Genomic DNA, 27,771 nt, shown 5'->3' on the forward strand with positions numbered 1-27,771 from the left:
ACTTGTTGGAAGTTTAATTCAAATCAAAATGGTTAAAATATTCAGATTTTTCAGGTAATTTGGCATGGAACGAAAGAAAGAATGTCATTAAAAGTGGTGCGACGTGTCCCTGGCTGGTCCATAGTGGCCCGATAAAGTGGAGAATATGAGGTTGTTATCGCAATGACGACAATGCAGTTTTTATTATTACAGATTGGCTTCGATGTCTTGTTGTTGTTTTGGCAGATTCAGCATGTGATTGTCTCAATCAATTATTACATTAGTAGTTGGGAATGTAAATGACAATACGATGACTTTACAATGATGCATCATCATCGTGGAATGACAACCATCAAAAACACATCATTATACACACTTTTATACTTGAACTACATTAAATATAATGAAGTCAGATTATATAGTCCACGTTTGCTATGTTATTATTTGCTATGAGACGAATATCTGCCTGTAAAACTTGAAGGAAACAGATTTTTTTGTGGGGGGGTAATGAGAGCACCATTAACCATTCAGTGTGTCAAGCTGCTGTTCATTTATTCCGGCAGCTTCGCACACTTTCTCGGTAATGTTTGGTACAGCCGCCAGCAAGCCAAGTTAATAGGTATGTGTAGAGTGTAGCGATGAGAGCTGTTGATTGCATCGCTGATGGGCCGGGTTAATTATTAGGAGCGGGAGTCGCACATCTTTCCCGAATTAGTCTGGATTAATTGAACGCTCGCCTTGGTGTATGCGCGTGCGTGTGCGTGCGTGTGTGTGCGCCTAAGTGGCAATCCTCTCATCACATCCCTCTATCTGTCATGACCAACAGCCATCTGCCTGCTGAAAGCTTTTTCCATTTTATATGTCTTTTATCATTAGCTTATCAACCTCTTCCCTCTTGCGTTATAGCAAAACAAACCTTCTTTGAAATGCACTCGGAAAATCAATTAGTAACACAATACTGCACTTTTCCCCTCCCATATGCAATCTTTGCTTCCTTCCCTTTTCCCTCCTGCTGTTCCCAGTGCATCCTGAGTGTGTGTTTGCCAGTGTGTCGAACTGCCGCACTGCCAGGAAGTGAGCTTTGTGTCTTACATTCACCCCAGGACTTTTTTTTTTTTTTTTTTGATCACCAAATTCAATCTCAACTCCACAGCCAGTGGTAGTCGCGAAAGAAAAACAAGTTGAAGCGGCTTCAACCCGGAATAATCTTTGTAGTTCATCCGTCTCCTCCTGGACCCCCAGTGGCCAACATTAGAGCCTGCAGATGGTCAGGGGAGATTTAGGGGCTGCAATTCATCAATGTAACTGGACAAGCGCCATGGAAAAGCTCTCATCCAGCTGGACCACCATCCCCCTGTGGGCAGGCCTCAGTCAGGAGTCTGCCGTCCCTCGGCCGCCATAGCTCCCTTCTCAGACACGTTTTGGGGGCTCAGATCCTGGCACCAAAGGATCTGCTTTGGACGAGACAAGGGATGGGAACTTTCTTGATCAATGATATGGAAAACTAATTCATCAATTGTATTGTGATTCTTGCAATCATGCTTATTAACTCATTCACTCCCAAAAACGTATTTATACGGGGTTTTTTTTAGGTTTTTGTTTGCTAGAGTTTTTGGATGAAGGCTTTGATGCAGTTTCTGACCTGAAGTGGTCGCTTAAAGCGATGGTAGTTATTACAAAAAAAAAAAAAAAAAAAAAAAAAACGGCCAGCAGGTGGCAGCAAAGTATAAGAGATCAATCAGGTCCATGTTGCAACAAGCTCTTTTTCCCAGTATTTTCAACAGGTTTGTGAATAATGATGAAACTTAGCTAATTCTAATGCTAATTGCTACAAAACATAAAAACAGATAAAAAAAATATACCATACTGTTTTTTTTTTTTTGTTTGTTTGTTTTCTGGATGAAAGGAGAGACACATTTTTCTTTTGGCAGGTTCCATCTTTTTATAGCAATAGAGCATGAAAATGGCTGGGAGTGAATGAGTTAATGTGCATTACTAAGTACGCTGAGTGGTAAATGTGACAGAACTAGAAAAATGCGGGGAGAAAAATACAGTCAGCAACCCACACCTGCAAACCAAGTGACCTTCTCAACTTGCTGTAACAGAAAATTTGCGACCTCTAGTGTCGTTATGAGGAAAGCGTTTTGAAGTAGATGCCTGGGGGCCTGTGCCCCATCAGCCCCTGCACGTTTGCACACCACTGCCCGGAGCAAACTGACACAAGTGTGGAGAGAAAATGTGGACTCCACACAGAAAGGCCTCTCTTCTTCTTTTCAGTTTTCACAAACCTTTACTTTGCTGATTCTTAAAGATTAAAAAAAACAAAAAAACAAAACAAAAAACCAGCATGTCCGTGCAGCAATTAAGTGAGTGCTGAGGACCTCAAACAGGCACAGATAACTCTCTTGACTTTTCACACTGTGTTGTAATCACAGAATGTACTTTATCAATACTTACAAAGGGTTTTTGCTATGCTTATATTGAGAATAGTCAATACGTGCTTTATATAGAGCTTGATTTCTTTTGGGTCAAACTTACAGAGACCGAGGGGGAATGCTGACTACACCCTGAACAGGATACATATTGTATGGGGACAGAATTTATTTATTTTTATTTTTTTTACACTTACATCGAGTGGGATACCATAACAAAAATAGCCTCTCACCAGTGGTGGGTAGAGTAGTCAAAACATGTACTCAAGTACTAGTAGTATTGCTTTAAAACTACACTGACAACTTCAATCTATCGAAAATGTTATTTAAAAGTAGTAAGTAAAAGTACCTCTGTAAATTGAATCTAAATGATGGAACTACTGTATAATAGGGGTGTTAAAAAAAATCGATTCGGCAATATATCGCGATACTACTGCACGCAATCCTCGAATCGATTCAATAGGCAGCCGAATCCATTTTTTAACATCCATTTTTGATGGAAAAATATTCAACAAAACGTCTAACTTTCATACCTTAAGCTTGGAAGAATGTTATATTCATGGAACATTAAGCCTTAATATTTTATTTCAATGCTGTTCTAACATGAAAAATGTTACAACCTGTTTGTTAAATACAGAGGCTCACAGTTATAACACTGAAATTTCAGATCAATAAATAATACATTTTCATACAAATCTTACAGTGTATATTGTACAAGTTTACTGACTGGTATTTTCAAAATTTGAGTAAAAAAAATCGCAACAATCAACTTGTAAATTCATATCGGGATTAATCGGTAACGGTATCGAATCGTGACCTATGAATTGTGATACGGATCGAATCGTCAGGTACAAGGCAATTCACACCTCTACTGTATAATATATAAATTTATATCTCCTAGCGCACGGATAGTTCTCGTCACGTCATTTAGAAGGTACATTTTGTTTTGCACAATCCCTCTAACTTCCAAACAGATATTACAAGTAAGCGGTTACAAACATGAACCTCCTTGAGTAGAAATGATTTTTCCTCTTCCCCTGAGGGTGCACAATGATAAAAAGGGTTTACAATTAATTTACAATTGTCACATTACATTTGAGTCATAGGAAAAGCGGATGTGTTTGTAGTACTCACACTATGCACTTCACTAAGTTGTACAGATACTTGTGTACAATAAAAAGAAAAACGTATTTTTTGACAAAGTAAGGAGTAGGAATTCAGATATTGGTTTTCCAATGTAGAGAGTAAAGGTAAAAAGAAGTAATCAGACAAACACGTAGGTAAACAGATACTGTACTGAAGTACAACTTTCAGGTAACAAATGACTACTTGGAAAGGTCCTGCTGCATGATGACTCAGAGGCAAGCACGTACAGTAACATGTCTCTTCTCTCCTGTCCTTATTTTTCCCCCAACTACCGTCTCCATTTAACCTTGATACATCGAAATGAAAGTTAGTTAATGGAAAGAAAGATTTACTATACGTTCTTCTGCCTGTGATGAAATACTTAGAATCCCCTTGTGCAGTTTCTCAATAGCAGGAAGGCTTCGTTTTTATCTGACCGGGATCTGAAAACACAAAATAATTAATTCCAAGGGTCTTCTTATTTCCTCTCCCGCTCGCAGTGTGCTGTGTTCTACGTAACCCCATTTGCGGGATTGATATTGTGCGATACACCGCTTGAAAACAATGCGTTCTCCGTGGCGCACCCCTCCAAAAACAAATGGCTCTTCTTCCTGCTGCAGGCTGTCTGATAGACACAGTGTGAGATTGTTTCTGTTGAATAAGAGATGAATCTCTCTGGGTGTCACCATTGCGCCATGACCTCTGAAATATCATTATCTACAGGGGAGGGAGGTTAAATTCTCTAATATCGCTTGAATACAAGGGAATGGGGTACAAAAGGTGTATCATTTTTCCCCTGCCCTGTGGTGGGAGGGAGCACACCTAATGGCATCGTCTGTTATCCACAAATATCGGGGTTAATTACAGTCTTTCGGCCTGTCATTGCACTTGAAAAACAGAAGGGAGTTTAATCGTTTACCATTCAAATGGTGGCTCGTACAACAAAGTAGGAGATATTAAAGTATGTGGTTTTGAGGCTTATATTTTGTGCACTGTGATATTACTTGTACTTTACGTTTTTAATGACACCCTTCTGGCTAATAACACTAGAGACAAAGTGTGTCTTGTTTTGTTGGATCTGACTGCAGCATTTGATACGGCGGACCAGAATATTCTGTTGGCTCGTTTGCAGCACCGAGTGGGCATTAGTGGCAGCGCTCGAGAGTGATTTAGAGCCTATTTGGCAGACACAACTTTTTGCTCTGAGTCCCGCTCTGCCCCACCGTCGTATGGTGTTCCACAGGGTATCATTTTGTATTTGCTGCCTATGAAAACAGGGTATTTCCTTCCACTGCTATGTGGATGACAGATCGATGTCCTGCTTTCTCATTAAGGCCACTTTTGTCCTGTCTACAGGAACTCTGGAATGACCTTTCACTAAACATTAGGCAATCCATTTACCTAAAAAACTCTTCTTAAAACACATTTTATTCTTTGACTACTCTGCATCGTTTTAGTGTTTTATAATGTTTACTGTTTTTGCTATTAATTACTCCAAGTACAGCACTTTGTGTTCAGTTTTAATTAAGTGCTTTCGAAAGTTGAGTATTTAGTTAGCTCTTTACTTTTTAATCCACATACAGCATGTTAACATGGAATTAATTAGCATACAGGGTGGTACAAAAAAACACAAACAGGCAAATGGTCACTGCAGTTAATTCTATTCTTGCAGAATTACTCACTCCCTTGTTGAATTTGAACAGCAAGAGGCGCTTTGTGCAGGTAAAGATCATGTAAAGATGTTTGTGCTCCCCCAAAGACGACATTTTTTATCAGCTGTCTTCATTGGTCAAAACAAATGTGCAAAGATGCTGCATCATCCAATCAGCTCAAACTATTGTACAGGAAGTCACTCCTTTCCCGAACGGGTCTGGTAAGAAGTCCCAGAATGATGAAGTGAAGAACTTCCTTGAGGGAATCATAATTATCAATCTGGCTTGTGAGGTCATAGATTTAATAAAAGTGTCAAAGTACAAGGCCTGGAATTGCCCTGAATGGCTGCTTCAAACCAAAATGGATGACTTCCTGATCAATATGGGGGTGATTCACAGGCTGATAAACAATTGGTGAGTTTTCAGGAATGTTGAGGCCTCGTGCTCAGACCCTAATAAATCAAATCATGTGACATTTATTCAGTCAAAGCTGAAATGCTTTGAATTTGAATACATTGACTGTGGCATTGCGTTGAGGACGATTTTACGTTGCTGATTACTAACTCTTGCTTCATGATATAATGATTAAGATTAGTCTGTACATTATTTTGAAATGTCGCATTCATGAACATGTCATTTGAAATGTAGCAAAATTCATTTGTAATTGACTCAGGTCCTTCTACAGATGAAATCAATGTTTCACTTGCAACAGATGTACAGCAGTTGTCTCTCCAGTGACTCCACAGAGACAATCTTCTGATGTTATTGAGAAATGAACTTCCTGTTGACCACAGCTGCAAGGATCAGTGCTTTGTTTGTTGACCACACTTGGCTGCCAAGCCTCCTGTGATCTATATTGGATTGTTAGTATCGATGTGTATCTCTTGGTTATTATTGCATTTGTTGCCAACAGGTTTTGTTCGTCTGTACACGTTTTTTTGGAGTGGAAAAAACTTCATCAAACTGACAATCCCATCCATCCATTTTCTATATTGCTTGTCCTCATTACAGATGAGCTGGAGACTGAATTTGGGCGAGAGTCAGGGTACACCATGGACTGTTCGCCTGCCCATCCACGGCACATATAGAATAATTCACACTCACGTTCACAGCATATGGACACGTTATAGTCTTCAGTGAACCAAACGTGCCTGTTTTTGACATGAGGGAGGAAGCCAGAGGTTCCTGGAGACCACCCGGAGAGAACATGCAAACTTTACACAGGAAGGACTGCAAGACAGATGTGCTCACCACAACTTGACCGTGCCTCCATTGACAATCCTTCTTGAATAAATTCCAATAGTCCTTGTGGAGTTCTGGGTACTTCCACTACCTCCCACGGTCTAAAAATTCTCACAGCATGTTCTGTTTACTGGGGATTTTCAATGTGAGTTTGATTTTCTGTTTAAGGAATCAAAATAGGTATGCAGATGGATGAACAAAATCTGTTTTGTGATTTACAATTTTGAGTTTCATGTGCCTTGGCATCCATTTCTGAACAGTGCCTAAAGCAATAAAACCGTTTTACTTAAAGCTGCTGAATGCAGAACATTTCATTTAGAATCACTACTGCCACCTGTGGCCAAAACGGGAAACCGCACAATCCTTTCTTCGTGTACACAATGCGCACATGACGTCACATCTGCAGAGAGGGAAATTCGAACCTGAATCCAGTCTGAAGACCTATTAGTTAAGATGTTAATCTACTAATAAATTTAAAAAAAATGGCAATTGTAAGGCAATTGTAAAGATATTTTGGGGCAAATTGTTACATAGAGCAGCTTTAAATGGTCAGAATATATATATATATATATATATATATATATATATTTTTTTTTAATGGCAAATCTGTTTATCTATTTACGCCAATGATGTATAATAAAAGGCAGAGCAATTAAATGCTCTTCCACTAGATGGCAGACTAACATTTTCTTAACATTTAAAAAAACAGGAATTAGCTTTGTTTTCAAATAAACAGGCTCAATTTCACAATAAGTAAATAATTTAAGTCAATCAACGTAATGTCAAATATGTTTCTTGCCTTTATCTGTATTGGACAGAAATCTGTGTTGGACTATGCGACTTCTTCGTAATATTGTAAAATTATAAAACCAATAAAAGTATCTTTCTTTTTTTGCGCCATAGGGATGCTCACAGTGGCCCCCAAGAGTTTTCACTGCGCCGACGCCGAGAGAACATGCAACCCCTGCCTGGATGCGGCCAAAGCCTGCAACCTCAACGGCACCTGCAAGAGGCACCGTTCGGCCTACATCGCCACCTGCAGCAAGGAGGACCCCAACAAGGGGGAAGCCTGCAGCAAGAAGCGCTGCCACAAAGCTCTGCGGATGTTCCTGGACCGCGTGCCCGCCGAATTCAGTCACCGCCTGCTGTTCTGCCCCTGTCAGACGGAGGGCTGCGCCGAGCGCCGCCGACAGACCATCGTGCCCGATTGCTCCTATAAAGAGAAAGAAAAGCCCAACTGCCTGGAGCTGAGGACGGTCTGCCGCCAGGACTCCCTCTGCAGGTGCGTGTGGACGGGGAAGCGTTCAGGGAGCATGCTAAGTAGGGGATAATAGGAGTTGATGAGTTCTCATAAGGTTGGGGGCCTGAAGCAGTAGCGTAGCAGCATTTGTCAGGGCCCTGGGCAAGTCTGGTATCAGTGTCTTCTAATGGCTCCACCAGTTTCGAGATGTTTGGACCCTTTGGAAGACTACTAAATTTTGCCTTTGGCTATGCAAAAGTGAATCAAACTGCAATTGAGGAGAGGGGAGAGTAACAGCTCCCAAATTACATTTTTTTTTTTAAATGTTACACACTTCAACTACTACTATATTTTTTTCTCATTTTGAACAATTACGCATTTGATGCCACAGGGCACCTTCCAAAGCCAACCGTCAAAGCGATGCCACTGGCGAGAGCCCCCATGATGGCAGGAAATCATGTATCATCCATTCGTAAGGGTTGCCTGATACATAAATCCTCCTGTCGGGTTCAACTCTTTCCAAAACACGCACTGTTGAAACTCATGAATGACAATTGGCTCAGCTTCGCCCAGCTGACAATCAGGGTCCATCAGTAGGGAGCAGGGCAGGAAGTAAACGTTTGCGACTTGAAGTAGGACTACGTTCATCTACTCTAGGGGTTACTATGTTTAGAAATCTTTTTTTTTTTATATGATCAAAATAAATCTCATTTTTCTGTCTGCATAGTCATCGTAGCCAGCTATGAGCAAAGTTATTTCAGTTAATTAAAAGTCCCGAAAAAACTAAATCTAAAATAAAAAAAAAAACAATTTTGTTAAAGAAAAAAAGAAAATGGAAACTAACTGAAACTACATTTTATGTTTACAAAACTAACAAACTATAATTATAGCAAAAATGTCCTTCGTTTTAGTCTTTGGTAATCAATTTAATGCATGAGCCTTTGGGGATGATTGTAAATGTGATTTGAAGTAGATTTATTTTGATATTAACCAGAATAAGGACGTTTGAAAGTGTGTCACCCAGAAGTGACGTCATCTAGCAGCAGCCAATAGAAAAGCACTTCAGATGATGTTGTTTCCATTGTGTTTTTTTTTAAATATTGTGCACAATTAATACACATTAAAAAAATCTAAAACTAATACAGAAACTAACTAAAACTAAACTAAAACTAAGCATTTATTAAAAAAGTAAAACTAATAAAAACAACAGAACCAACCTGAAAACTGATTAAAACTAAATTTAAAAAACAAACTCAAAACGAAACGAAAAATAACAAAATGAAAAATTTCAAAACTATAATAACACTGGCTATGAGGTCCATGAGGTGCTGAACTTTTACATTATGTGCCCGATCTTAAGTTTAGCACAAAGTGTAGTCTAACTGTGTGCATGGGTTTAGTTTTCTTTCTTTTGATATTTTCCTAGACTAGCATAGGTAAGAAGTGGGCGTTTGCCTCATTGCGCGCAGCTGTGGGAGTCAATGCAGCCAACTCCCGGCCAATTGATGAGGCTCTCTTAAAATTTGGCGCATAGAGAGCCGCGTGGTCTATATGGCAGGTAGATGAAGGCGCACAGTACATTTAAAGGAACTGCAAGAAGATCTCTACTCACTGCCCTCTGTTTATATTTATACCATAAAGTTTCGACCCTGTACAGATGTTCATAAAACAAAGCAGCATTGTTTGGCTAATTTGGCATTTCCAAACATGGAGAAGTATGGTGGCCTTTTTGACCTCTTGGCTAACAGAAAATAGATAGATGTACTGATTTTAAGGCAAAGAAAGTTGTTTCTAGTGTCATTTCTACCTCTCTCTAACAACACACCCATGTTATATTATTAGAAATATTTAATCTTATCATCATGTTATTACATATACGCAACAAATGGATGGATTTTGACATCAGAAGTCAATGTTAATACTGGAATTTGTTCAATTATTGTTCAGCTTACCATGGAAATGGTAACAAACCTTGCAAAATCTCAATGCCATTATTTATAGATGTATTCATCTCAGGAGTTCAAATCAAGAGATAAAGCTCACATGAAGATTCATTAAAAAAAAACAAAAAAAAAAAACATTTCTATACATAAAACATTTTGTTTAATATCTTGAGATCAAGAATTTCAGTTTGCTTTAAATGCAAGGTATTAAAAAAAAAATAAAAAAAAATAAATAAATCTTCAAACGGTGTATAGTGAATAAATACAATACACAAATTTCACTTTTTGAATTGAGCTCCTGAAATACATATCAAGGTATTCTAAATTATTTAGATGCAAACATATCTGTGTTGCCCCAAGAGTACCCCCACAAAACTCATTTTATAACTGGTCTTTTTCTTTTTATATTTAGAATTGATAGTAAAACAGAAAAAAAAAAGAGTTGCGGTACATCTGAGTTCATCATTATTATTTTATATTGATGGCAACAAGCAACAAGGGACCGGCGAAGAGTCACTCCTCGACAGCAATTATCTTCCTCCCGTGGCATCTTTGAAGTTTTTATGTTTTTCTGCTCTAACTTTGCCAGCAAACTAATTCCCATTTTTAGGATGCCGTAGCTCTTCAGTGCAGGATGAACTTGTAAGGCTAACTTGTTGAGACAATGCCCAATTAAGCAGGGGAAAAAAAAAAACAGTGTCTCACTTTGACTCCATGGCGACTCTGTTGGAGCCAGACAGCCGCGTTCAATTCACACCTAGCCAGCCGTGACATGTCTGCTTGTGTTGGAGCCGCTGAGAACAGGCAAAAACACACACACACAATGTGCTGTTCACCCAATCAACTGGAAGAATCTTCACACTTTCCAGAAATGCGTGTGTGTCCAGTCAGTTCATTAGCCTAATAGCACAAAAACTGTGGGACATTTGAATAATTTGAAGTATTTAAAAGCTCATTTGAGAGCCTAATGAAGTTCGACGGAGTGCTAGACCCTTGAACGTCCACCGCCAAAAATAAAAGCCAGTGTGAGAAACATCAGAAGGGGGAGGAAGAAAAAAAAAAAACATTAACAGCTAATTTTCCATTTTCCCACTGATGATTAGGCAGCTGATACAGCCATTAGTGCCACATCTCGGTGGCATTTACATGTTGAATACAGCAAGTTGGAGCAAGCAACACCGGCAATTTTCTGCAAAATATCATAATGTATAGATCAACTTTTGAGCAAGATGAATTTTGTAGATTTTTGCAGCAGCACAAATGAGTGCTAAATTGAATTCCACAATCAGCTTTTATTTGGTGAATTACTGATTATAAGCTTTGTGTGGAAAATCAACTTACTCCACTGTATATTTTTGTGTCGATTTGCTCAAGGGCACCTCAACAGTCACGAGGAAACTCCAGCCTCTCCGTAGCAACGATTTGCCCTGGTTTCCAACAGGGACCTGCAAATCCGAAGTCCAGGACCATAGAGATGAACTACTGCTGCCCCGAAGGGGATTTTTATTTTCAAGTAACCTCAAAATGTCCACATTCTATTAATTACTGTTCACTAAATCCCAAAACAGACTCCTTTAGTGTGACAATTTAGCAATAAATGGTCGCCTCTGCTAGCTGCAACTACAAATTCCCCACGGTCTAATTTCCTCTGCACTTAACTGGATTACATCTTGCGCCATATGAGCAACATAATCGATGTGTAATTACATTTTGTCGCTCTTTTTAAAATGCTCTGTTTACACTTTTTTGGGTTTTTTTAATCAAAGTAATCTTAGGCCTGCATACTGAGTGACGCAGCCGGCAATTGTGAAAAGAATAATTGGCGACCCTCGCACACAATCCAACTCTCTCCAACAGAAAAACAGAATGTTATGAAGCACCACATATACGAATTTATTAGCACTTAATTGAACCACATACATGACTTTCACATAAGTATTGTCCTGGCCGCTTTAATTATATTATTATGAAAAAAAAGAAGGCAAAAGAGAAACAAAGGAGAGTTGATATTTTTCAGATAAAGATTAAATTATTAGCATTTTTAGACCACTTTTTTTTTCATATTAATACGAGATAAGAGTATACTCAACTGGAGCAGTCATCGATAACTACTGATGCCACTAGAACTTTTGATACATAAAATTTCCAAAATATCAATGACAAATCATTTTAAAGAATGACCTACAGCATATATTCCAAAATCACATTTTTCATTAAAATTGCATAAAATTATCGCCAATGTCTTTTTGGCATTAGTTCATAAAATACATATTTTACAAAGGACATACAATAAAATGAATTTAAATAAATATATAAATTCTTAATGGGCATCCGTCAGACATGTGTGCCTTATGTTCCTGATGGTAAAACAGCCAAAAGAGAGCGGCTGAAACTAGTTTTGGCCTTTGCGAGTAGTTACCCTGAAACCAGGCCTTGCATCGACCCGATACCGAATAATAATAATAATAATAACAACAACAACAACAACAACAACAACAACAACACAATAATAATAATAATTATTATTATTATTATTATGACATTAAATTATTATTATTATTATTATTTCATTTTCTTGACCGCTTATTCCTCACAAGGGTCGCGGGGGGTGCTGGCGCCTATCTCAGCTGGCTCTGGGCAGTAGGCAGGGGACACCCTGGACTGGTTGCCAGCCAATCGCAGGGCACACAGAGAAGAACAACCATCCACACGCACAAGCAAACCTAGGGACAATTCGGAGCGCCCAATTAACCTGCCATGCATGTCTTTGGAATGTGGGAGGAGACCGGAGTACCCGGAGAAGACCCACGCAGGCACGGGGAGAACATGCAAACTCCACCCAGGAAGGCCAGAACCTGGACTCGAACCGGAGTCCTCAGAACTGGGAGGCGACGTGCTAACCAGTCAGCCAATGTGCCCTTGTATCGACCCAATACCGAATAATAATAATAATAATAATAATAATAATAATAATAATAATAATAATAATAATAATATTGCATAACGACAGATTTCAAATTGTAGCAAAAATTAGTTAAACAAATAATTATATTAGTTTGAAAATTATTATTATTATTATTATTATTATTATTATCAAAATTTTAAAAATAGTTCCAACTGTCAGACACTCGTGGAAATTGATGGCATTCTGACATTTTGCAGCAGTCTTGATCATTTTTGAGAAACCTTGCTCAAAAGCCACAATCTTCCCATTAAATCCATCCAAAGCCGCTAAACCCTCGCCCCCAATTTATGATTGTCCTGATAATTGCTTGCGTGCTGGCATTGTGTCATCTGTTTTCAGACCAAGATTATTTCTTTGACCGGATGGGACTCAGGTGTCAGGGGTTCACCTGGCGTATTGAGAGAGATGCAATAGAACATAAAAGCTCATTATCTGTGGCCACGAAAGGTCAACAGCTCGATAAGCACGTCGCTACACATAATTGTACGGTACACACATGAGCTGGAACGCATACTTGACAATTTCTTACTTTCTTTGTGCACACATTCAGCCAAATGGCAGCGAGTGCTCACCTATGCAATGATGTCCTCCATGTGACATCAGGCATTATTGGAAGACAGTTCTGGAAAAGAAAGAGAAAAAAAAAAAATCAGGAGAACTGATTTCATTTAATCGGATCATTTATTGACGCTGCAGCATTGGCCCTAATCTGTGCTGCACCCTCAATATGTTCTACAAGGAAATCGAATTTCAACTCATTTGTCATGCTAATGAAGACAGCGTCAAGGCATTAGGACTTTATTTTGTGGCTCCATGTGAAGAATCCCTGCAGAGAACCTTTTCAAAATTAGAGACAACGCTCCTAAAAGTTTTTTTTTTTTTTTTTTTTTTAAGTTAACTCTCAACAATACACACCAGAAAAATGCCAGGGGAAACTTTTTTTTTTTTTGGCTCTTCCCTCTGGGAGATGTGTTGATTAAAGCAAGGGATGATCATTCAACGACAGGCCCGTCTCCCCCCGGGGACATCCACCTCCAAACAGGATACACAGCTCACCCGCCTGAGTCTCTTTCATTCCAAATGAAGCTGGTAGCTTTGGAGGAGCGGGAATGTTGTGATAACGTGGCAGAACGGCAAGGAGAGGAATGAGGAAGGTCTCATGAGATTGATCAAATTTGGACTGAGATGACGAAGCAGCAAAAGGAGGACGAACATGGAAAAGTCAACTTATACTAAGTAATTGTCATCTTGAGGGGGATTTGATTACGTGTTATTTTCTTGATAACATGCAATATCCAAATAGTTGTGATATCAACTTAGTGTGTCACTGAGGACCTACACAGTAGAGTAGTCAGCGCTGAAATTCCTTGACCAAGGGCGATTACAGAGTCCAAATATTGCAACACAATAAAAAAACAAAAAATAAAACAAGACACGTAAAACAACAAACCATTAATAGAGAGCACTCACTATGGCATAAATATAAAAGTGAAAAGGTGGGTCTTTAGCTTAGCTTTAAACCCCTCAATGAAACAAGCTTGCCTAATGAGTGGGAGAGAGGGCATGGACAGAAAAAGCTCTTGGAATATTTCGCCAGCGGCTCCCTTCTGAGCGCAGAGACCATGTGGAAACATACAGTAAATGTCCGCAAGTTCATTTAAGTACGCTGGTACTAAACCACTTAAAAACTTCCAGGTTAAAAGCAGCACCTTAAAATCTGCTCTGATGTGAACAGGAGGCCAATATGGGGATTATATGGTCAAACCTCGATGACCCAGTTAAAACCCAACTTGCTGCATTTTGGACGCTGCAGACCTCTCACACATTTTTTTTTTTTTTTTTTTTGGTAAACCAGATACAGAGCAATGCAATAATCCGATCTACAAATTACAAAATAATGAATTAAAATTTCATCGCTATAATGGGCAAAATTCTTTAGATGGAAAAAAATGCTACACATGTCCTCTTTTATATGGATCACAAATGAAAGAGTCTGATCAAAAAATAACCTATTTTTTTTTTATTTTTTTTTATTTTACATTATTTTTTTTTCAATCAATCCTACAGTCATCAAAAGACAGGATAAAAAAAAAAAAAGTTGATTTCTATGTTTTAACGGTCGGATCATAATTATTATTTTTTGCTTGGTTTAGAAGTCCCAAAAGAGTGCATAAATTCACCTAAAGGTGCTAAGTATAATGAAAAGAGCAACAGGCCAAGGACAGAGTCCTGTGGGATCCCATGTTTAACTGAGCATGAAGAAGAAAAGTACACACACACGCACGCGCCCATACAATGAGATCAAACCAATTTAGTACCAGTCCTGGGATACCGAAGAAGTTCCCGAGCCTGTCCAATCATATGTGGTGATCAACAGTATTGAAAGCAGCACTAATATCCAAAAATAAAAGAACAAATGTTGAGTCTGAATCAGGTGACAGTAGTCGATCATTCAATACTTTTGTTGGAGCTGTTTCTGTGGAATGATGGATGGCTCAAACAGATCATTCTGGGATTTAAAAACAATAAATAAATAAATAAAAACCTAAAAGCTGTCTTTAAACCACTTGTGCAAAAACGTTTGATACAAAACACCAGGTCTGTCATTTGCAAGACAGTTAACGTCAAGATTTGATTTCTTTAGTAAGGGCACATATATGAAGAGCAAACTACCTTTGTTAAAATGCAACGGTGAAATTGTACTTGAGCAGGCAACCATACATGCATCTTGCTTTTTTATTAATATTTATGATTGCCATAAATGTAAAGTGAACAACATTGAAATTGTTTTAAGATATATTCTCATCAGCAATGGTTAGGGCTCCAATTTCCATATAAGGTTCTATTCACCACCCCCCTTTGTTAATGACAGAGAAAGACCCCAAAAGGAAACTCAAACAACAATTTGAGTTCATCTTCCAGATACTCACTGAGTTTTGTTAAAATCTCTCGTATTTCCACGCATGGTGACCTCCAAGTCTTGCGCAGTTATTGGAGGGATATTTTTATATTTTGGTCGGTTTCCAAAAACACTGAACCACAAAAGGCAAACTGCCCTAGTTACAACTTGCACAAGTCAAAAGTCGTTTAAAAATGCTCATTCAAATCATCCGTTCCAACTTTGCAGTATGACAATACTTTTTATTCAAGTCATTTCACATTCATATTGTTTCCAGGTGGAACCCAGAATCCCCGCAAACAAAAAATAGATATCTGAGTGGACTTCAAACATCTAATATTGGCCGGGCTTGTGGTGGCATTGTGCACTGAGATTTCATTCTCTAGCTTGTCTCTGCGGAGGCAATTGTTGATATTCAGTGGAGATCTGGGGACCGGACGACGAGCATGCGTTAAATGGAGCAGCACTCATTTCTTCCGCTCGGCTGTACTTCTGCCCGCAGTTTGCGACGATGTTATTTTGTTCCAAAATCCAGCACAAACAAACAAAAACACACGTCGCTCTCCTCTGTTGCTTTTTCAACCTTCAAACGAATGTGCTCCTTTGAGGACCGCCGAGTCCAACAGTGACAGCCGGCTCTATTTGGACATCCTATTGCGGCTGGTGGAGAGTCGCTTGCATGTGACTAACCAAAGCAGTTCCCGATCCATTTTAACGTCACTTGATGCCGCCAATCCAAGGAGCGCAGAGTCCTGCAGTACATGTGAAGTCGATTGATTGGCTGTAGGATCAATGCAACACTTCTATCTTTGATTTATATCCCCTCATCATCACACTCAGGGAAGGGCGCTTGCTTATTGAATGCTTTCCTGCTGGTTTTCAGGGTGAAGTGCTTCGTGACAATCGATCATCCAAGAGGTGCACAAACATACACACCAGGGCCTGGTTGTTCAAAACGGGGTTCTTTATCTTTAATCATTGGTTAAGTAGATTTAACCGACTGTCAACTTTCACGGCACTGTTATCTTGTTGTTCAAAACTCTGTTAACTTTAACCGACAGTTAACTTGCTGTTGAAGTTAACACACCTAAGGACCGCTGCTAACTTTTTAACAGTCTGGTAAAATCTGTGTTCGTGGCTAATTCTGCCTAGATGATGCCCATTGAGCACAAGAAAAAGAGAGTGACGTTGCCATTGGTGATTATTCTGGAAGAGTTCAACACACGTTACCGCTTAGCCGTAATTTCAAGTCTCACGCTGAGTCAAAAGAGAAAGAATAAAAATGTGTTTTTTAAGACGAGTTCTAAAAATGAACAGAGAGGGGACTTGCCCAACATTTAGCCCAAAGAGAAGTTACCTGTGATGTTTTTTTATTTGCTTTCAAGTCAGTAATCGAACAGACAACACTGTGAAAATAAATGTAAATTAAATATACTAATAATAAAAATAATAAAAATAATAAAATAATAATAATAATTATTATTATTATTATTTTTTAATTTAAGTTAAAACAGTAATTACAGTAAAAAAATATATATAAATTATGATGAATTAAAAACAAATAAATAATGTCACAAAAGCTCCTAAATTACTTCAACCATTTACTGTTTAACGTTTTCTTCATCAGCAGAAAACTTCCAGCTTCTTTTTTTTTTAAGAATTTAACCGGCGGTTAGGGGTTAAATGGTGGTTAAAATAACCGAGAATTGAACAACCGGGCCCAGGTTTACAATAGTTTAACATTTATACTGAACTTTTATTGTTTATTTCTCTAAGTTTAGTTAGTTTTCAGAGCAGGTTTGCTCATTTTAATATATTTTTGTAAAAGGCTTCATTTTTGTTTAAATTTTCTTAGTTGATACATATATATATATATATATATATATATATATATATATATATATATATATATATATATATATATATAACTATTGTTGTTATATGTATTTGTCAAGTGCAAGATTTATTTAATTTATTTATTTATTTACTTATTTGACAGCATGTTTGTTTTCTTCTTTTCAAATTACTTGTACTCTGAAACACTTTTTGCTTGTGATCACCACTGGTCCTTACTTGATATTGGACCAGAGATTTTTTTTCCCCCCGTTTGCTCCGAACCCGACCCTGCCCCTCCTTAAGAGCCAATAAAAACCCCACAGTATTGCCTCCCACCCTCAGTATTTGGTCACTACTCTACAACAGCTACTCAAATATTATCTTTATTTGTACTTTTGTAATATTTGGCAAAAATTTCTGGCACTACAGTACTTTTGCTTCTAAATGTTGTGTATGCATGGGTTCCCTTCAGGTACTCCTGCTCATGTTATTTTAGAGATGGGCAAAATACGTGCATATGTACAAAATAAGTGCGCTGATTATATTTCATTTTCCATGATAAATTACATTTCAAAGCTAAATAAAATGTTTGATGTATCGTATATTACTTACTGTTGGGTTAGATGTCAAACGTAACACTTTTGAATGAAAGGAATACAGCATTTCTCTCTCTGTCTCTCCCTTGACTATCACAAGTGATGTGTGTATACTCGAAGAGGAAAGCTCCGATTTTGAAAATGAATCATGAGTCAACTGGTGACCTTTGCCTTGTGTGTAGAGTTTTTCGGCAATGTTGTGCAGTGATCGGGCCTTTGCTGTTGGCTGTGTGAGACATGCTGGCTGCACATGAGAGTTGCAAACAAGATGAGAGACAAGCAAGAGAGCGAGAACACAGAGGGAGGTCTTGGCTAAAGCAAGTGCATTTAATTCCAATACGGGGTGTGTTTGTGTGTGCGTGTATACTCACTGACCATCTTAAGCGCACTATCAAAGGAAATATGTATCGATGTAAATGGCAGGCATCGTTGATGAGGCATTCCTGTTTTCCTTCACGTTCACTTCCTCTGGCTGTGTATCTATTATTAATGCAAATAGGACTTCTCATCATCTTTATGTACAGTGTGAAGTGTGTGGTTAGGAAAAGACCTGATATTCTTATTATCTTTGATTTGCATTTCGGAACTTTGCCAAACGTTATCTGTTTGCAGAAGCTTTAGATAAATACAACATGAAATATGTATTTGAAAAATACATGCAACATATTCCATCATTAAAGTGGAAGTCAACCTTAAACATTGCTTGACAATAAAATTTTATATGAGACCTCACTAGTCTAAACGTGACATTCTGATTAATATTAATGACATTTGTGGAATGAGTTATGAAGCAAAATCCAGCCATTTTTATCCATTTCAGGGGGCGGCCATTTTGCCACTTGCTGTCGACTGAAGATGACATCACAGTTTCTCAGGGCTCAGGCAACGAGCAATCACAGCTCACCTGTCTTCTGAAGCTGAGCTGTGATTGGTTGTTACCTGAGCACTGAGCAACATTGATAGAACATAAAACATATTGTCAAAAAAAAAAAAAAAAAAGATTTTATAATTGAGTTAAAAGAGCTTCTACGATGAAGGCAGTAATTAAATTTTTTCAAAATTATTGAAAAAAAAAAAGTCAACCAGCATCCTATAACAAATTATGTTCAGTCTTTAAGGTTCCACTGTAGGTCTTATTTTGATGTATGAAATATGAAACGCTAGTTGGGCTTACTAAAGAAAGTGTGACTAATGATAATTTAATTACTGGTGATAAGAGTTCTGTAGCGCGCTATTAACTCACGCTCACGTTTTTGTCTCACATCTGTTTGCGTTGGGAAGGTCTGTTTGCAATGTTTAGACAATATTTAGGGAGTTAAGATAACCTTGAATAATCTGCTCACCGCTTACTGCTGCGTGTGTGTGATGCTTGAATTAGCATTCATTCAAATGGCACAACACTCGGTATGGGGTACGAAGTCATTTTGCAGCTGCTGGTAACGAATCAACTGCAAGTCAATGTGGCCACCAAGTAAGGAGAATTGTGGTGAATGTTTTGAAAATAAACCATAAAACCAAACAAAATGGGCACAAAAATGCGATGGCTAAGCTTCCTTGTGTTTTGACTGAATACCATCTGTCCACATGGCTCTTTTCGGATCGACTGGGAATCCCAATGAGTGCGGCCTTGCCAAAAATAGCAGGTGCTAGCACGGCCAATAGAAAATAAATCGACAAGCCACAACATGAGAAATACCTGGACAAGCTAATTAGAATCAACAAGAGCCGTATGAAAAATCTGCCTTTAAAGAGATAAAAATGTGAATTATGTGTATGATTGTGGTTGTTTGCAGTAGAGCATAACTGGGCTGCATCATGCTGAGATCTTGTGTTGCTATATAATCGCTATGCGTGCTAACAAGCATCCATCCATTCATTTTCTATAGCTCTTGTCCTCATTAGGTGACTTTGCTACAGAATGAATTTGTTGCCATCTAATCGTAGCATACTTGTTGACAAGCAACCATTCACACCAGTGTTAATTTTGTCAACAAAAACTGAGCAAAAATATTTTCGTCAGCACACATTTTTCACTGGACTAAAACTAGACTAGACTAAACACCTCATTAATAAACAAGAACTGACTAAATCAGTATGCATTTTCGTCGACTAATGAAAACAAGAGGAACATGTCTTTCACTTAATTAAATATTGGACTAAAATCTATGGACATTTTAGTTTATGAACAAAGATGAAAAAAAAATTACATGATTTTGTTAAGTCCTGTCTCTGCTAATCTGTCACTGTGACTGTCATGTGACACACAGTGACACACCCCCTTTCAAATCTGCAGCTAACTAGTGCAATATCCACAAACATGGGACAGAAATGAACGGTTAAAAACAAATCAATTATAGTTATAACGTAACATTAACCAACGGCTATAAAATTCCAACAATAATGTTAATCCGACCACGAACAAATGCAGGCTAATTTTTATCTCATAGCATGGAGCCATAGCAGCCACTTGTGGATATACTCTAATTAAGAGAAAGAAAATTTTAGGTGATAGTTTTAGTTTAGTTTAGTTTTAGATCAAAAATGTTCAACATTATCTGCTGACAAAAAAAAAAAAAAAGTATACAGTGGTAAAATGATTGTCCTGATTATAACTAGACTAAAATTTTTTTCATTTTAGGTGAATGAATGAGTATAAATTTATACGTATTTGCACGCACGCACACGCACGCACGCACGCAAACGCACGCACACATACACACAAAAAAAAAAAAAAAAAAAAAAAAAAAGAGCAATGATGACAAGACGTTGAATCGGTAAGACTACCGAATGAACAATTCTGAGCTCTTTAGAAAAAATAAAAAATAAAAAATAGACTAAAATTTTGACAGGTTTTGTTGACTAAAACTAGACAAATAAAATTGTGTTTTCTTGGACTAAAATAATATAGTCAACTAAAAATTGACTAATTAAAAATGGGACGAGTTTGTGTGAAAAACAAGTGTGCTTGAAGCTGGACTAAAACAGGCTACATTTAAACACTAATTGACATGCATCCAATCCATTTTCATAACCTCTAACTCGTCACAAGGATTGTGGGGGTGCTGGAGCCTATCCCAGCTGGCTTCAGGCAACAGGTGGAATTGAATTGGTGAAATGGTTGCCAGCCAATCACAGCACTAATTTACACCTAATGTCAATTTCAATTCTCACTTAACATACTGTGAAATCCTGTGAATAAAAAATATCAGTGTATAATACGCTAATAATCACACTTAAAGCAGTTTTTGAATAAATACATCAATAAAAACTGATAGTTTTTTAATATAGAATAAATATTCAAAACATGCCTACAAACTGTAAATGGTTTTAAATATACCGTATTTTACGCACTATAAGGCGCACCGCATTATATGGCGCACCTTCAATGAATGACATATTTTAAAACTTTTTCCATATATATGGCACTATAGTAGAGGCTGGAGTTATGTTATGCTCCATTAGATGGTGCTGCGCTAAAGGGAATGTCAACAAAACAGTCAGATAGGTCAGTCAAACTTTATTAATAGATTACAAACCAGCTTTCTAACAACTCCATTCACTCCCAAAATGAATAAACAGCTGTTTTATTATTTTCTCTGAGGTAAAGTATTAGTATTAGCTCGCGATCCAAGATGGCGGGATCTTCTGCGCATGCGCGTCACCGATCGTGCAGGGTCACCGATAGCGTCTTGACAGCGAGACCTGTTGCGGCTCAATATTGATCCATATATAAGGCGCACTGGATTATAAGGCGCATGGTCAGATTTTGAAAAAAAATTACGGCTTTTAGGTGCGCCTTATAGTGCGGAAAATACGGTAGATTAAAAACTAATTATGCTCTTTTCCAACACCTATGATGAAGGTCTTTTCAAATATATAGCCTCTTGTGGCCATTTTACAATATGGAACTAAAAGTATGCCAGATGCCCATTAAGATGCAGTTTCTGTAAGTATGTATAGCAATAGAAAAAGATAACAGAAAATTCCCTGGACTAGCATGCCACACATGAAGGTCAGAGCTGAGATTCGAACCCAGAACCTCAGGACAGTGAGGCAGATGTGCTAACACTTGCACTTACCATGCTGCTTTGCCTATTCTGTTAAATTTTGAAAACAGAGAACTAGTAAAGGCAGAATTGTTGCATACAGCTCTCATTGGATCTTGTTCGATTATGCAGGTGTACCTAATGTAGTGGCCTCTGACCTTGGACCGAACGAGATCTGGCCTCAAGGCCACACAGGAGAAAGTAGGATGTCAAAGTTAGAAAATAGTTAAAAGTGAAAATGAGTTATAGATCATATTTTTTTAAATCAAAATGGTGCCTCTGCTCCCCACACAAGGTCAGAGAGCTTTGTTTGCCTTTTTCATAATAATTGTTGACGTAATGAGCCATGCACCACAATGTACGCAAGCTTCCACAATGAATGTTGCCCATTGTTTGCCGCCGATGTTAATCAAGGCGACAAAGACACACACGCGGCTGTAGGTTTTGCTTTGGCGCTTTCAAATTCCTTAACGGCAAGTTTGCAAATGGGCCTACTTGAGTCTGAGGGGAGCAGGAAGGAAGGAGGATAAGGGGGTGAGGCTGAAGGATAAGAAAGGAGATAAAACGTTGCTGAGGAGGCGACGGCAACAGAAAGCACCTCCTTTGTTTTTTCATTTGCCTCCTCCAAGTGCTATTATGCCATCCCATTAAGTGTCCGCCATTGTCATAGCTGTTGTTATGCCTTGTGTCGATGACGGCGAGATAACGCTGACAGCCTCAATATGCTGAAGACGAGAGATAAGGGAGGAGAGCGGCAATTTCTCATCTGAAGAGAAATAATCATCCTTTAGAAGCTATTAGAGGATTTGGGGAGTCTGATAGCTATTTTGTCTTTCTGTCTCATCCGAGAGGAAATAGTTTCTTAGACTGACACTCATTTGATTGGACTCGCGTTGTTTGTCATGCCATCAAGCGGTCGGAATAAGAAACCATATATATATATATAAAAAAAAAAGCCATTAGTTTTCTCTTACTGTCAGCCCGGACGGACATGCACTCGGCGCCGGCCTGAATGACTGTGTTTAAAGTGTCAGGTTGGCTGTAAGAAGTCTACCTCTGTGGGGGGGGGGGCAACCTGCCACTTCCCTGGGGGGCTGAGTGGCTGAAATGACCAGAAAAGCTCTGTTGAGCTCGACAACCTGTAATTTCGGCAGCGAGTGGCGTTGGGTGGCGCTACAATGGAAATCCTGTGGAAACCTTGAAATGTGCTCTATCCCCGCGTTGGAACACCGTCGCGCCAACACCCAGCACACCTCTGTAAACGTTAAATTACTGTCTTTAAGCCATCATTGTCTTAGAGAATTCCGCTTCTAAAAAAGAAGCAGCGATTTGCCTTACCTTACAAAAACAATTTAAAATAGGAAATACAAAAAAAACATGCTTTGTTCTGTATGTGCGTCAGAGGCTCTTTATTCTCTTGGATTATTATTATTTTTTTCTAAACAACTGACATGAGGCGACAAAGCGAACAGCAGTGGCATATTTACATAAAAAAAATAGGGTTGTATCAAACCCTTAATTAAGGAAAGATTCTTCTTTGTTTTTGTTTCACAAGCAGGCCAGAAGAGTGTCAAAACAACACGTATTCACACAGACTGACAAAACCATTTTTTTCTTGTTTTGATGTCCTAAATCATCTCATCGTGATGCAAATGATTACATTTTTTTGTGTTTCCTCAAAAATCTAAAAAAAAGAAAAAATGACTGGTGATTATTTTAAGAAGGTGCCGGTATATATTTTCAAATATTTGCCAGCAGAAAAAAAATGTAATTTTCAATTGAAAATAATATTGCTATGTTAAAGTTGCAAGAAACACTTCAAGTAAAGTTACATAATTACCAAATTTACCCTATGTAGATTAGAAATAAAGCTAGCTAAAGTTAAGTTTGGTCTGGTCCCCAGTGGATCATACTACTTACTCTTTTGACAGTTTTAAAAAGTCAAGGTTTCATGAACCACAAATACTGACTTCCACTGGCAAGGTAATGAGTCAGGATGTAACAATATCCAAACATCACAAAACGATATTATCATGATATGAAGCTCACAATACGATAATTATCACAATATTATCGGGAGGTTGGCGACATTTAAAAAGGTCACAATAATGAAAAAAAAAAAGAAGAAGAAAGCTCATACTAAAAAAAGCACAGTATTGTGCTTTTGTACATACCAGCAATGCATATACCACCTACAATCTCTAATAAGACTTGTTAATGCACGCACACATTGAGTTCCTCCACATATTGACTCCGTTCACAGGCATATTACATTCCCCTTCATCTGACAAACAGCATAGATTTTAAAAATGTAAGGGCCAAAACATCCCTAATGAAAATGAAATTGCACTAAAAAAAAAAAAAAAAAAAAAAAAATAGCCACCAAAGGGTGCTAGAACTGCACAAATGGAATTCAACCTGACTTTTTTGACAGATAGGTTGCTTTTAAATATTGTGTATATGGCACGACGACATTGTGTGAGTTTTAATAACACGATATTGCCCTTATCGTTACATCCCTAATAATGAGCCTTTTTTCTTCTTCTTTATGGAGGGGACGTCTAACCAGGGCACAATATGATTGGATGGTCAGCAGAGATGCAGTCGAAGTATTTTTTTGTTGTCCTTCAATCACATGATAGCACACTCCGGTGAAAGGTCAGGCGAAGTGCATACTTTGACCTGGTCACCCCCCACAAATCCATTTGAGTCCACTCCTTATTCACACAGCTTCAGGATGTGGCATAATAGTGCGCACACCTGTCATCAACTCACCACAAGGGCTCTCCCTTTAAATACCCCGCCTTATTTCTACCCGATTCCTCCTCACTGACTTCCTCGAGTGACAATATTCCCTCCGCTGATGGCGAGAGGCTCACCATCGGCACAAGAACGCTCATTATTCATCAAAGCATGTCCAGGTGCTTCCGAAATGTATGGGAAAAACCACACGGTAATGCGTTGGTGATCGAGTAGCACTGTTGCACTGCGTGAAGGTGATACAGCTGCTATGCATATTTAAAAAGGTGACGGAACGTTTGGGAGAGTGTCGCATTCGATGGTGCATTGTTTAAATCCTACTTCATCTCTCAGTGTCTCACGACAGTACAGTATGATCCGGCAAATAGATCACACACCGTGGTCAGGTTTTGGAGACACATCATTTAGTTTGTTCATCTCCTTTATTCCCTTTTACTAATGAACTCATCACATTTGTTAAAAGGCAGCATATCTTCAGGGGGTACACACAGTATCCGTGCACGAGGTGATTATTTTCACATCCGTTACGAGGCATTAAGATGATGAAGAGCCCCGAAGAAGACCATCATCATGATAAGATTTCCCTTTTGTGAGGTATGCTTCATAGTAGGCCATGTAAAAGACATCAACAAAGCGGATATTGTCCCCTCAACACACATGAGGCTCAATTTGTCGACAATGACTGCACAGCAAAACAAATGGGGAGGAAAAAAAACAAACAAAACAAAAAACATCAGCCGTAAGTGAAGCATAAGCGTTCAGCTCGGATGGCCGTGCCGGTTAAAAAGCTCTGTAAAGACAGCAGGGTTTTTGTAACAATAAAAGTCATTTGTATTTTGGTAATGGAAGCGAGCAGCGGGATCCCATGATCATTTTGGAGGAAATACAAGTCAAACACAATCAGGATGTTGGTTATAGTCAAATTGGTCATATTTCAATACAATTTAAAACGGGAAATATTTCATCCAGCGCAGCTGACTTTGAGTGAGAGGCAAGAATAGGGCACAGATGGACAAGCAGCCATTCACATTCATTCATCCATTCACCTCTATGGAGAATTTAGTGTCTTCAGTTAACAGAGAGAAGCCTGTTTTTAGAATATGGCAAGGCAGCTTTATTTATATAGCACATTGCAACTCCCCATAAGCAAAGACACAACAAGTAAAACAACCGCTAATGAGAAGCAAAGCAGTGTAAATAAAAGTATTTCACCAAAATTTCTACATTAACAACATTTAAGCACATTAGCAGAAGACTTTTTGCATACAGCATAACAGCTAAATGCTGCTTCGCCATGTTTGTTTTGAACTCTGGGCTCGACTAATTGAGCCGAGTCTGCAGACTTCAGAGCCAATCAGCATTTCTTTAATGTATTCAGGACCCAAACATTCTGGGATTTCTAGACCGGTAGCAGAATTTTGAAATCAATTCTCCAGCCAGTGTAAAGGCGTGGAGTAACAAGTTATGATCTCTTTGTACCCGAGCTACAGATTTCTGAATGAGTGGCGACTGTTGGATGCGCTTTCAAATGTGCCAGGCAGAATAAACCGGAAGACCCACACAAGCATGGGGAGAACTTGCTAACTGTTCACGGAAGGAGCTGAGATTAAAACTCACAACTCTGAGGCAGACGTGCTAACCACTAGGGGTGGGACAAAAAACCGATTCGACCGAACCATCGGTCGTCAAGGGGAGCTAAACGGCCGTATCGGTAGCAGACTTGTCAACCGATACAAAATCCGCCGGGAATCCTTAGATACATCGCTTGTAAAGCTGTGGACCGGATATCGCGTGGCTGTGAATCGGTTGCGAGTGAGGCTTTATGGTTTTCATAACAATAGCAAGAGTTCTGCGCCGTGCTCTACTTGTTTTGTTTACATTTCAGTAGCATCACTATTCAAGCTACTTCCCTGTTTACAGAGCGCTAGCAAAGTAGCGTTCAGAGACGCTTCATTCCCCGGATGTTGTAAACATAATGCAAAGACGTTACGCACCTTGGGGGGGAGCCTACCGTCAACGCCGTGCTCGCGACACGGCGCGCGCGCGCACAACGAGTGACAACATGCAACAGTTAGCAGAAGCTAACCCATTGCTATCGAGTCCTCTCGGGGGACTTGTATGTCCCGGGCCGGCGTTGGTACTGCGCGCGAGCCAAAAAGAATAACTCCCGTGACGATCCAATGCATGGATTCAAACGACACAGGTATGTCCCACAGCCAACACACCAGCTAAGCTAAAAGCACACTGCAAGTATCTCATTTCTCAGTTTGTGGCTCCCTGTCAATGTATACAACTAGCATGAGCAGCAGATAGGAGAACTGAGACGTGCCCGTGATTACGTCATCAAACGCAAAATGAACGACAGCCCAAAAAAACAAAACAAACAGTAGTGATTCCGTGGTCATCATCTTGTCTCAGATTAAAAAAAACAAAAAGATGTCATACATTAACCAAAAATGAATATGATGGCAAAAGAAAAACAAATATTGTTAAAAACAAAAATTGTTGATAAAAAGGGAAGGGCACTTTTGGAAATATTTTTGGATATATTAAGTGGTTAAAATGTGTTTGATAGATTTATTGTTCCATAAGGTGGTTTCATATTTCTTTTGGCTGGACGGTAGGTTTATTTCATGTCTTAAATTTATGTTTCTGAAATACTTCACAATGTGCACATATTCTGTTTAATTGTGTTGGTGTCTTTTTAAAGGTTAAATATTTATATTTCAAATTGAATTATCAGCCTTTTTTTCCTGATCCTTATTTTGAATTTAAAAAAAACAAAAAAAATAAAAAACAATTATAACTCTCAATAACGACTAATAAATATTTAACCTGATACATTTTTCAGTCATATCGCCCAGCCCTTTGTTGCGGTCCATTTAAATAATTGATTCAATATATAAAAATATAGAAGACATTTTTGTTGTTGTTGTTTTTTTAAACACATTTGTAGATACTGTAAAAATTTGTGGTGTTTTAAGATTAATGTTTACAAGCAACAAATGTCACTATAAGTTTTGAATATTGAAATGAATCGTATCGAATCGAAAATC

The 27,771-nt window shown here is 38.5% G+C and overlaps 1 protein-coding gene across 1 annotated transcript in view; it reads left to right on the plus strand.

Annotated features, from left to right (window-relative positions):
• LOC144018761 (GDNF family receptor alpha-2-like) overlaps positions 1–27,771 on the plus strand; it is a 76,612-nt gene that overhangs the window by 30,877 nt on the left and 17,964 nt on the right. The window contains exon 4 of the mRNA XM_077521298.1: positions 7,334–7,712. Coding sequence (XP_077377424.1) covers positions 7,334–7,712 — 379 coding nt within the window. The remainder of the gene's footprint in view (positions 1–7,333; positions 7,713–27,771) is intronic.

Source organism: Festucalex cinctus, chromosome 5 (genome assembly GCF_051991245.1).
Source record: "Festucalex cinctus isolate MCC-2025b chromosome 5, RoL_Fcin_1.0, whole genome shotgun sequence".
Lineage (NCBI taxonomy): Eukaryota > Metazoa > Chordata > Actinopteri > Syngnathiformes > Syngnathidae > Festucalex > Festucalex cinctus.